This window comes from Camponotus floridanus, unplaced genomic scaffold (genome assembly GCF_003227725.1).
Source record: "Camponotus floridanus strain SB8 unplaced genomic scaffold, Cflo_v7.5 scaffold45, whole genome shotgun sequence".
Lineage (NCBI taxonomy): Eukaryota > Metazoa > Arthropoda > Insecta > Hymenoptera > Formicidae > Camponotus > Camponotus floridanus.
This window is the reverse complement of record NW_020229603.1, coordinates 469,371-481,812: the sequence shown is the minus strand read 5'-3', so window position 1 is coordinate 481,812 and position 12,442 is coordinate 469,371. Positions and strand designations below refer to the sequence as shown.

Sequence of the window (12,442 nt, the reverse complement as noted above, 5' to 3'; positions counted from 1 at the left end):
CATTTTTTTCCTTGTCGTGGAGTTTAAGAGAAAGTATATTTTAATAATTGTTAGAGTTTATCTCGAATCACTTTTATTATTCATGCAATTCTGGATGATGCAATTCCCGCGGTTTAACGATAAGGCGTTATATTTCTCCGAGAAAGCCGGCTATGGAAATTATAATGAGAACAAGCTACACCTTCATCTCTCCGACGAGAAAAAAAAGAGATAAAAAAGGAAATAAGTCAGTCGATGAAAGAGTAAACGGGGGAGTGGTAGATTGGTACGTGTCTAGCTTCGAGAGTACACACCGACGAAGGGTTGTCGTCCCTCTCTGGCTGGCTGGCACGACCTTGGAATCAGCTGTGCGATACGAGGATGAAATTTCCTACCGGGTGAGACGCGCCGACGTCTTAGCGCGTAGGAAGACGCGAAGAATATCGTAAAGAGATGGAAAGAGAAAGAAAGAGAGAGAGAAAAGCCTATCTCAACGAAGTCGGGGATGGCACGACAATGAGGTCAGTGAGATTCGATGGGGATAGATCCTTCTTGGCATTCTTTGCGTAAGTTATGACGGTACTTTTCCGAGAAAATTTGCTTCTCGGATCGCGTCTCTCGTAAGAAAGATAGTCAGTGTTCCTTTAACATTTTCTTTTAAATTCCGTGCGACTGGACAACGCGTCACAATCTTCCCATTAGCGAATTATTTTCCGTGCAAAGTATTCTCTTGTTTGAGATACTTATTTTATATATTAAAATATATCAAAATAACAGATATTCGATAATTAACGATAATGTGTCCGATAATGGATCCACTGCTAAGTTATTAATTTTTATCGAACGTCGAAGAGAGACAAAAATTATTCATAAAAGCAATTATATATAAAGAGAAATCCTCCCCTCATTCCATGCATAAAGTCTCTTTTTATTTTAATCGAGTTTCTCATATTTAGTTTATTATTATCAGTACATTACGTTTCATTAATACCCATGATTTTAACAGATACGCGAAACATTGATATAATTTATTTGATTGTTTAAGCTGTCTCGCAAATTTTAATGGCAATAATGAATCTGAAAATTCTTCAAAATCATTTCGATTTACAGTAGCTAAGATAAATACAAATACAATTATGAAATTCTATTAACTCTAAATAGTTTTGCCTCCTGTGCTTTCTGGAGTTTCTAATAACTATTTCTCTCACATGGCAGATTTTATATAAATATTAATTACACTAAAACAATTAACAAGTCAAATAAAATGCAATAATCGATTATAAATATTCAACTAGCTAAAAACCTAAAAAATTAATTTGTTTTTTCTCTTTAGCGAGCAATTGCGTACGAGAGAATCGATTATGAATCGGCGAATTTATTATCGCGGTAGCAATAAAATGGACGATATATGATATGTATTAATCGCGGCAATATAATTTGCGTTGCCATAGTTTAACCATTGTATAAATAAAACACATGAGAGAGCTAGCAACAGAGAATTATGCACTTGTACACTCGAAGTAACGAACGCACACAAGCGAATAGAATCTCGAGTGGGAGTGGCTCAACAATTCTCGCATATTTCGCGCAGAATTTCGCATTAAAGATCAATAACTAATGAGCTATTTGCTAAAATTATGTAATGCTAACAGCATCGTCATTCAAACGTTACATCGGCCGGTGTTTTCACGTTACTGGTCGTTTATTCATTAGCAATGAATTTCCTTATATTTCATACCTCAATTAGAGAATCGATAAATGCGCACGACCATGGAGAACAATAATGTAATTTGTCTGCGTTATTTACTGGAATATTAATATAAATTCATAAACGAATCTATTTATTTCGCTTGTAAAAGGAAATAATTTTTCGATAAAAAATTATACACATATATAATTAAATATATATAAAATTCTTTGTCAAAATTATCTCTTCACGAGCAAATTTGCATATATATGTATAATTAATAAATAATATAACGAATGCATTGAAGTAATAATGAAAACAATTAAAAGTTGAATAAGAGAGGAAGCAATGAAAGGCAAGGAGGTGTTAATCGAGAAAAAGCGTTGAAAAGCTCGGGATTGCACGAGTTAATCAAGATCCCGTAGACGCTATGAAAGTTCGACGAGAGACGATGGCTCGTGCAGGAAAAGGGATGACTGAAGGCAATGATCGAACGTGGCGTGACCCGGCAAATTACTGTCACTCGAGGTAATTTCAACGTAATCGCCTCTTCCATTCCATTTACCACGTCTAAAGCGAAATTTACCTTTCGAGCATATCCAAGGGTAGAGAGTGGCCCATCAAAAATACATCGCGCGCAGAAATAATTCTCGCCACGAGACACTCGGCTTCATTATTTTACTCATATGCTTACATTGTAACGAATTATATGTAAACTTTTTCTTATGTGTTCTGTTCTCTCTCTTTTCGAATTTAGTCCGCAACTATTACGTCAAATTTGTAATGTTAAATCAGTGTTGAAATCCTATACTGAATTTAGATTTATTTAAAGTGCTAAGAACGATATAAAGACTTAATTCACAAAAAATTTAACAAGGTGCCTACTTGAATTTTATAAAAATATTCCTCGATCTTCCAGGTTTTCAAAATTCCAGAGAATTATTTCAGAGATTTTTAAAGATGCAATTTTTTAAAATAAGTTTTTTATTGTGTGCATTTTTCACTTATTTAGGAATTATAAAGGATTATAAAGGAAAAATGGCATAAAGAGCCATTTAAGTTTCAAGTATTAGGTTTGAAAATTCACTTAAAAAACTGAATAGCGTTTATTTTTTAAAATAAAGATTTTTCATCGTAACATTTTTCATTTTTGATGACTCAGAATTGTATAAATATGAACTGCACATTCTATAATGTGTCAAAATATATATGAACACAAAGATAAATATTTATACATTTTAAATACACATGCATAATTCAGTTGGTTTGCCGACTGATTACAATATGAAAATAAAATTATTAAAGAGATAATTTTTTCCTAAATTCCATGAAAAATCCCTGGTATTTCCAGTTATAAAAAAATCACTCAGAATTCTAGATCCGTCATGTTTTTGTAGGAAGTAAGTAGTCTCTCTATTTAACTGAATAAATTCTTTTGAATTTTCTGATCTCGATTTTTTTCCAGCTCTTCTCAATTCGCTTTTAAATCTTTATATTTCTTAGCGCTCGAAATCATATATATATATAGCACTTACATTGGACACATTGTAGCTGCTGTATTGTTCTTTGGGGCTGCCACTGCCGTTCTGCTCGCACTGCTTGTTCTTGAAGGCTCGGTAATTCTCTCGGAGCTGTTTGCCGTACTGGAACAACGCAAAGCAGAGCAGACACCGTTAACAGCGCGCGCTACAATTGACGAGATGCACGCACGCGACGAACAAACGCATGCACGCGCGCGCATAACTGATTCTACGCCTCGGGCACATCGCGGAGCACTCGAGGCCGATAAAACCAACAGCAAGAAAAAAAAAGATATTGCATTCGCGATTTACATAATTCTACACGCGTTACTTTGTCGCCGGCCGGCCGGTCTGTCGACTTGCCCGGTTGTGCCGAGGCTGACCTCCGATCGATACATCGCCTTGCCTAGATAAATTCAATGTTTCTGCGCGGGCAGAAAATTCGAAAGTATCCCTTCGGTTTTCAATATCTTTTTCATTATTTTAATCCCTTATCAATATATCACACACACAATTTTCATTAGAAATTATTATATATTATTATATACTAATTTTCGTTACGTACAGTTTATTTCTGTGAACGAAATGTAATTATGATTCAGTAATATTGAAATAAGAATAATATCTTGATGATTGTATATATATGTATGCACTTGATGCTCTTCACACTTTTTGAGCAACAAAGATTAGATATTTTCAGCTCGAGCGAAATGTAATCTCATTCCTCGTAAGCAACTTGCTAGTGCAGAAAAAATATTCAATCGATACGAACAATCTTTTTCATTGAGAAGTATCTACTTGAGAAATAGCGATAAAGTTTCGTAATTGAGTCAAGGATAATGCAAATTCTTCTAAATTTATAATACTGCGACATATATATCGAGGTATAATCACTTCTTGCAGTAAAGCTGTTATGTGAGCGGAGTTTACTTCTTTGTTCAATTGAGAAAAAGAGTCCCATCCATTCACAAAAATTATATTTATTCTAAATGTAATAAAACAGAAAAACAGCCTCTGTATAATAAAAAATACAGAAAAAAATATCATTTCTTAGGTCCAACTTTTGATATCAAGAAAATATCACTAATCAAATTTTCAACGAAAAATCTACTTCGAGAACTTTACCAAAAAAAATAAAGCATTTTTGAAAAGATAACATGTATTTCAACGATATTCGTGCAGATTGTGACTCACATACGACGAAAAAGATGTGAATATGAGAGACAAGATGAGACGAGACGAGACGAGACGAAACAAGACGAGAGGAGCAGACGATGCTACGTAAACGTGTGCATAACCATGGACCCAGCAGCAGTGGTATAGCCATCGTATCGACCCACAAGACAGCCGGGCGCATCTACACTCGAATGACTGCTCACGCACACGCACACGCGCACACCTACTCGTGCACGCAAGTCTCACCCGTGACGTGCATGGCACCCATACATACGTATAGGTTGCTAATATACCAATGCGGGCTGTACAGCTTGCATCGCGGTACGAAAATTATGCCGGTGAGCTTTGCAATCGCCGAAGGCTCGCTTGGCAACAGCAAAAATAGACTCGCCATTTCGAGATATCTGCGTTTTATTATGTTTATGTAATGCATACTTTTCAAATTCTCAATTTATTTTGCATTTTATAATGATTCTGTCGATTTACAATTTTAAAAGTCTTTTAATACAAGACAAGAATTTACAAAGAAATACTCACTCATTTCTCTCTCGAGATATTAAAATTTTTATTAAAATAAAAATTTGACGTATACATATCAGTAAATAATCTTAATTTAAAAATATGATATTTATATATTCATATATTTGTACACAATCAATTTCGTCGTGTACGTCTCGCTCGAAAAGCAAGATAAATTAAACAAAGTCCGAATTCGTCGTTTCCACATTTTGACGAGCACATTTTAAGGAGCGCGATCGAGATGAATGCGAAGACGAAGGGCGGCGGCGACTAATTGAAGACGACCCTGGAGCCGGCAAGAGCGCGCATTTGGAGAGATAATTACATAATTCAATTATTCACAAACGTAGACGGGGAAATCTGCCAACATGGAAAGCGGTAAAGCACGAATGTATGCTAACACTAATCAGCGATAGGAAAACGAAGAACGATAACGAAGTGCCGAGTCTCTAAGTAAACGAAGGATAATGCCGCGTCGAATCCTTGGATATCGTATGATTACATCTCTGTGACGTGGAGCCAAAAATGATTATAGCCAAAAAGTTGACATATTTCCCCTGTAATTTAAAGGCAGTGCAAGTTAGTGCAATATATTCTTTCTTGTATATATGTGTGTTGTACGTCTGCGAGAGATAATTATAATTCTCAGATCCCTGTTTCTCCTAGGAAGAAACTTCAGAAGGATAGAATTACGATCGAATAGAAAGCGATCCGATATTTATGGTTTAATTTTATCCGAGGCGTTTATCGCTTTGCGATCTATTCTATTCGCTTTCTCATTATCGCTTTATGCATGACGGACAAAAAGATAGAGTTATGATGTCAAGTAACAATATTTTATTAATGCTTGACAACAAACGGTATCTGCTGTTTTCGCGATCAATATCCTCATCTCGCAAGAAATCTGATCCTGAATTAATCAAACTGATCATACGAGATCATTCCGTTACTTTCATATATTAATAGACATTAATTTTCATTTCTATTTTGATATTTATCATGTGTGATGAATTTTTACAAATTACAAATAATATCTAAATTTTATTAATATTTTTCTTTGTACGAAAAATACATCTTTCGTCGAGAAGTACGATCCTCGCGAATCGACAAAAACGATTTTACGTACGCTATATTTAGACCTCATTAGATTTTCAGTAAAGTGAATCGAAGTCCGGGAAGATTGAAATGCGACGAAGAAAAAGGAACGAAGGGGAACGATAGTCGACGGTAGAGAAACAAAGGGAGTACAAAGGGGATAGGCACGAGTGTCAATGTCTTCTCGATCAAAGCGAGTCCTGTAGGTTTCTCCGAGGGCCTACACCCGTTCATTTGCTCTCTCCCCTCTTGTTCTCTCTCCTTTCTGTCTTCCACAATGTTTCTTGTTCGCCGCATCTCATCACACTCCTAGCTTTTTCTCGGATGAAAGAGTTACAAAGGCCTCTCGCGCTGAGACACGCGTAAGTACTACCTAGAGCGCCACAGTTACCAACCAAAACAACGTCATCTCGTCCTTTTTCCTTTGGATAAAAGACAGACAACGGCGGACTGTCAGAGAGAGAGAAAAAATAGCGCACGCATAGTAAATCCGAAGCAGGATAGGTCGACTAGAAGATTCAGACAGCCAACGAGGCAGATAAACACTAGGCAAGTCTGCCTATCCGCCAGCGGCTACGGTATAGACGTATGGCTTGGGAGACCCTCGAGGATGCATCAAGGGAAACTGGCTTATGATCCTTCGGTGCAAGGGGCTCGCAAATTACGTCCCGCGGCAGATTAGATTACTATCCCAACCCGACAAGTGTTATTCGGAATGGAAGCAAGTTATAATTATGATGAAAGAAATCCTTGTCAGGGAGATACAGCATTTGTAAATTTAATAAAATTATTCAGATTGCGTGTGTTAAAAAAAAGCCATTAAATTTAAAAGTTAAATTCTCAATATAAATATACAATATAAATAATTATCATGAGATTATAATTATATGTAAATCTTTTTTATCCTTAACGATACGCAATAATGAACGATATAGCGATGATAATATCGCGTCGCATCTCCTGAAGACCAGTCGGGTTTAGACCAGAGATGGTCTAAGCAGGCACTTGAAGAAGAATAGACTCTAAAGAGTAAAGAGTAAAAATTATTCAGATTGCGTGCGTTAAAAAAAGCCATTAAATTTAAAAGTTAAATTCTCAATATAAATATACAATCTAAATAATTATCATGAGATTATAATTATAATTATACGTAAATCTTTTTTATCCTTAACGATACGCAATAATGAACGATATAACGATTATATCGCGTCGCATCTCCTGAGGACCAGTCGGGTTTAGACCAGAGATGGTCTAAGCAGGCACTTGAAGAAGAATAGACTCTAAAGAGTAACGTAACGTAGAATAGGCAGCCGTCTAGAGTCTAGAGTCTCGAGTCTCTGTCTCTCTCTCTCTCATTGGTGGAACTTCCGATCGTGCGTTACCACCGAAAACCGTTACTAACCCGAGTCACTCTCTCTTCCACTGGCGAGCACTTGGCTCGACTGAAAGAGAAGAGAATAGAGAAGAAGAGAGAGAAAGAGAGAGAACAAAGGCTGTCTGCGCTCGAGAATAAACCGATATTATCGACGACGATGGGAAACGAGAGCCCCCGTGTCTCACGAGCTCGATCCTCGTGAAAAAAAATAACGAAGAAAGAAAGTGTACGGTGTCAGTGGCATGGCTACTCTAAAAAGAGACCAAGGAAAAAAATTTCGCCACGCAAAACGTGCCGAGCCTGTGTGGCATATAGTATGTACGCACGTCGACAGAGTAAAATGTTTCTCTTCTCTTCTTCTCAATCTCTCTCTCGGCTAAACACGAACGTCACGCAACTTCTTTAAGCTTCACGAAGAAGTTTCGACGTTCGAGTCGGCGGATGGAGAAAGGAGAAGGAAAGGAAAGAAAATAAGGCTCATTATACCTGGCTCTCCATCGTGGAGCTAATAATACCTCGTCCGCGGAGGGATGATCACATTGTAGTGGAAGAGTCGAGTCGATCGGGCGCAGAGTCAGCTGAGAAGCGAGGATCGTAATGATATTTGTAAGCGCGATTATCCTCGCCGCGAAGTTAAATATTCATTTTTACAATTAATATTAGCTTGCTTTCAAATTAAAATAATTATCGATCAAAGCCATATGTATTTGTGTGTGGGTGATCATCCTGGGTCGTCCCTTTCAAGTGATTGACTTTTAATTCTCAAACTTTTACACGAGTATAAAAGTGGAAATGCTTGTGATTCAAACAGATTGAAAAAGATGTACTTGATGTAAGAAAATTAGATTTAAACGTCCGAATGCTCCAAAGTTGCGATGCACTCGAATCGTATTATTTTCGAGTAAAAAACGCCGATTCAACGAGACGGGAATGAGAAATAGTGTCGCTTACCTTAGCGAGTCTCATGGCTGTGAGCCAGCAAGCGCGTGATTTTTCGTTTTCGAAAGCAATGACCTTGATCCCGGGCTCTCCAGCCTCCGTGTCCTCGGTCTCGGCGTTACTGTTCGGCCTCAGGCAGACGCCCCACTCGAAGGGTGCGCCGAAAACTCGCTTGGCGTTCGGTATTCTGTAGACGTTATAGTCTGACAGGCGCGCGAGCGCGATCAGATGTTCGCTGTCCTGCAACAAAAAAACGATCGATTATGATTTATCTCCAAAACTTCCTAGAGACAATCGATTGTAAACAGCTCTAATCTTTACGAAAGATTATTACGTCCCCCTCCGAGAAGGCTGGCTCGAGATGCCGGCGATTAATTTAATATTCCCGAAATTATTCTCCTTTGCTGATCCAGGAGAGTAACAGTTACTCGACGTATCAACGCGGTCATCGAGTACCGAATGGCCAATGGCAACAATCGCCGGTTATGTTCTCGATGATTATAACGACCATCGCGTCGGTGTGATAATTGGCCGATATGGTCGGCGAGTTCACATATGCTCACGGTTAAGGATCGACCGACGACCACGTTGATATTCTCACGGGAACATTTTGAGCAAAGTATAAGCGTATATACGAGTTGCCGTGCGCGAAAAACAGTCGCGAGATATTTTCCAGCGGACTCGTCTTGCCTGTCGAGTCTCCCTCTCGCCAAATTCAGCAGGAAACTTTCTTACGCCACGTCGCCGGGAATCGCGAAAGCAATTTATTGTACGTCGGGATGATTTTTACAGCACCGTGCGTTTCGCAGGAAACGCCACGATTTTACAGCTCTTATCGTAGAGTCGCCATTATTTGCCTGCAACGGAGAAGACTGGGAAGGTCGCGTTTGTCGAGTGATTTCCGGCGGTAAATATTCATAGGCGTATTGAGTGAGTTTCATATTTTTCAACGAGACGCATCGCGCGAAAAGTGTTTCGCTCTCTCGCGGTATTTTATGAAGAGAATATTTGCAGGTTAATATTCTCGTTTAAATCTCTGGGATAATCTAATATTCGATGTGTGAAAAGAAATTATCAAGATCAAAAATAATAGCCATCTTTTATAAATATCTGTCATTTCTTTTTTTAACAGTAATTTATTAATAATTCTTTTCGATACAATACCGTGTCTCTCCTATATATATATCGTGCGTTACTTTGAGCTGTTATGTTGCACGGAACTTCGGTCATTAAATAAAATTAGCAACGCCGATAGAAAAACAGTACATAACGAGAGATGCGTGTACACGTCGGCGTCTAAACAATTTCACGCACAGTCGGTGTCACAATGCTTTTATATTTAACTCGACAGTCTCCGATCGCGAGAGGTACCGTCCACGTCATTTTACTCTCTGACCTTTATCCGCTTATCGGCACCTGTACGATAAGCGGCCAACCGTGAACCGACGACTTGTCGATTTTCAAAAACCGAAGCATAAACGTCGTTTTCTATCGCGTTATATATTTTCTATTAATAACGGCACATTACGTGTAGATATATGCAAAAGTACTGAATGTTTTTACCTGAATATTCCATGCATATGGAATAAAGGTAAAACGGTTAGTTTATTTTTGACAAGGAACTAAGAGAAATATCAATTAAATACCGTTGAAATTATTAGGTCAGGATCGATAAATTGTCTCGCTTAATTAATAAAATTATGCGTTGCTGTCAATTTGCATATCGCAAATGTACATTTCGAACTTTTATGGGAAATAATATCGCTATTGAATAAAACAAAATGATATCGGCGATCCATCTTCATTCCAGAGTTAGAGCAACTATTCCGACGTGGAATCGCGTACTCACATTTTAATTTTAAGATACATCATAATTAAAATAAATCATGATAATAATTACATAATTACATACGCATATTATTTATTTTTTTATTTCTAGTAATTAAAAAAAAATTTCTATCCGACAATATTTCGCACGTTTCTCTCAAAGCTTGTACCGGCGAGAAGAAGGATGGTCAGGGACTCCTCGAGAAAATTCTGTTGGCCGTGGTCGTCGTCGTACTTAATCGTGCGATGACGATGCCGATGCTGCTACGCAAGCAATCGTCACGCGTACACAAACAGACGGATAAGACAAGAGGCGGGATGAGCGTGTGTAAGAGGCGCAGTGTGAGATAGCGACGAGAAACGTTGCAATACGGCTCAGCAAATATTTGACGATTAGCTGGTTTGCACCGCGCGGAAGAGAGCGCGGGACTTTACGGTTACGTAACTATTATCCGGCTAACCATAGAATTACCAACGAAAGCGAATGGAAAGAAAGATAAAAGGGAAGGAGGAAGAACGTGATTAAATGATATTTTGAGGAAACAACATTTACATCGCGCGTTATTTCAATTACGCATGTAATGAATATTAGGATATAAAAATAAAACAAGATGGAAGAAGAAAAAGGGAAGAGAAAGAATACGGGAAACCCGGCGGTGTCTCCCGAGCGTCTCGTTATATTCTTCCGAGTAAATTGCTCGTGCGAGATTTATGCCCACGCAGCTCATCTCTTCGCGCCGCAGCTTTTGGCAAAGAGGACAAGAGGTAATTCTGACACGTGTAACTGTCGTCGTATGCATGTCAGATGTGCCCGTCGCCGCCCGTGATTGATCACGAGCGGTATCATGCAAAGATTGTCTCTACATGTGCAGCAGATAAAAGTACACGTCAAAATACAAGCGAATTCGTGTCAGACGAAAGAGGATTGGGGGGTCTCTAAAGTGAAAAGACGCCTAGAGCCCGTTTTAAGTCCCGTTTCGGTCACGCTATTGTGATAAAAAGTGTTTTGTAACGGAAAAAAAACATTGTAAGTAAAATTAAAATTATTTCTTACCTAATCATTTGTATGGTTAATGTAATCATTTGTTTTTCTTAATCTTAAAATTATTTATAACGGTATAACTGTCATTACGCTGTTTATAACATGAATTATTCTTTCGCGAATGGGTATTTATTATGGAGCTATCGTAACTTTGAGTTGCATCATTCAGAGTTACAACTAGATGTATTCGATTGTGAAATTGACATTACGATCTCCGTTTCAAGTCGATTTGAATGCTGCATTAATTTCTCGAAACTTGTTCTAATGTTTCACTACTCGAATGTGAAAAGAAAATTTGAAAATTTTTCATCATTTTAGCAGTTTTTTATTTGTTAGCATTATTATAAAATTATTAAAATGTACATATTTTTTCAATCCCTCTCTATCACAGTTTCTTTTGATTACATTCATCAAAAATTTTCCTTTACTAAATACAACAAGTATTATTCGATCTTTTGTAAAATTTGTCAAAATATTTTTTTACGAAATTCAATATTGCTTGTTGAAATTGATGAAAAACTATGTACAAAAAGAAACAAGAGAAAAATAAATATGCGACGAATTATACGAAGAATTTGAAACGGGAGCAGGGAGAAAAAAGAGAGAGTCTGAAATGATCTAGGTCAGGTTCCTCTCCTTGATGAAGATGCTACCTCATCACAACGAGAAAAAAAAGATGCACAACAGGCGGTATGTATAATGATAAGGACGGAGAAAATATTCAAGCACGAGATTCGCGATAACTTTGCGAATCCTGTTTCTGTGCTCGTAGCGCATTTTTTTCGCGGAAGAGATTGCCAGCTGAATTATTAGCATTTCCGTCTACAGATACGGCTTCGGAAACAAAACCGGTTTATAATTCCAGAAGCATACTCCCGCACACGATTAAAGAGGATAGAAAGAAAACTATACATACATATATATTACATATTTTATATATAAATAAGAAGACAGCTGATGATTCGCGCTAATAAATTTAATCCTGCATTTTTGCCTCTTCCCCCATTATCGTTGATTTTTCTTCTTCGTTTGGGAATATTTTGCGATCGATCATCGACTTCGAATTTTGTTCTAGGCAAAGTGTGTGCTTTCGATGGACATTTTAAAAATTTTCACAATTGTAAGCGCATTCTCTATTATATTCGCTCAAACGCGTCACGTTTGATCAAAGCCCGAACCGCACAGGCGGTCGTTGGCCCGAAATGACATCGTTAAGTTGCCGCTCGCGTGGCAGTGAAAGGATTGACTCCAGGGCGGCGTTAGACCGGTGTTAGAGATCGCAG

The 12,442-nt window shown here is 37.8% G+C and overlaps 1 protein-coding gene across 5 annotated transcripts in view; it reads right to left on the bottom strand.

Annotated features, from left to right (window-relative positions):
• The window catches only part of LOC105249330 (growth factor receptor-bound protein 14), a 235,572-nt gene that overhangs the window by 27,519 nt on the left and 195,611 nt on the right, over nt 1-12,442 (bottom strand). For all 5 annotated transcript variants that reach the window (XM_011254704.2, XM_011254705.2, XM_011254707.3 and 2 more), the window contains 2 exons: nt 8,303-8,530; nt 3,202-3,309 (listed from right to left, as the gene is read on the bottom strand). In XM_011254704.2, the coding sequence (XP_011253006.2) occupies nt 3,202-3,309; nt 8,303-8,530 (336 nt within the window). The remainder of the gene's footprint in view (nt 1-3,201; nt 3,310-8,302; nt 8,531-12,442) is intronic.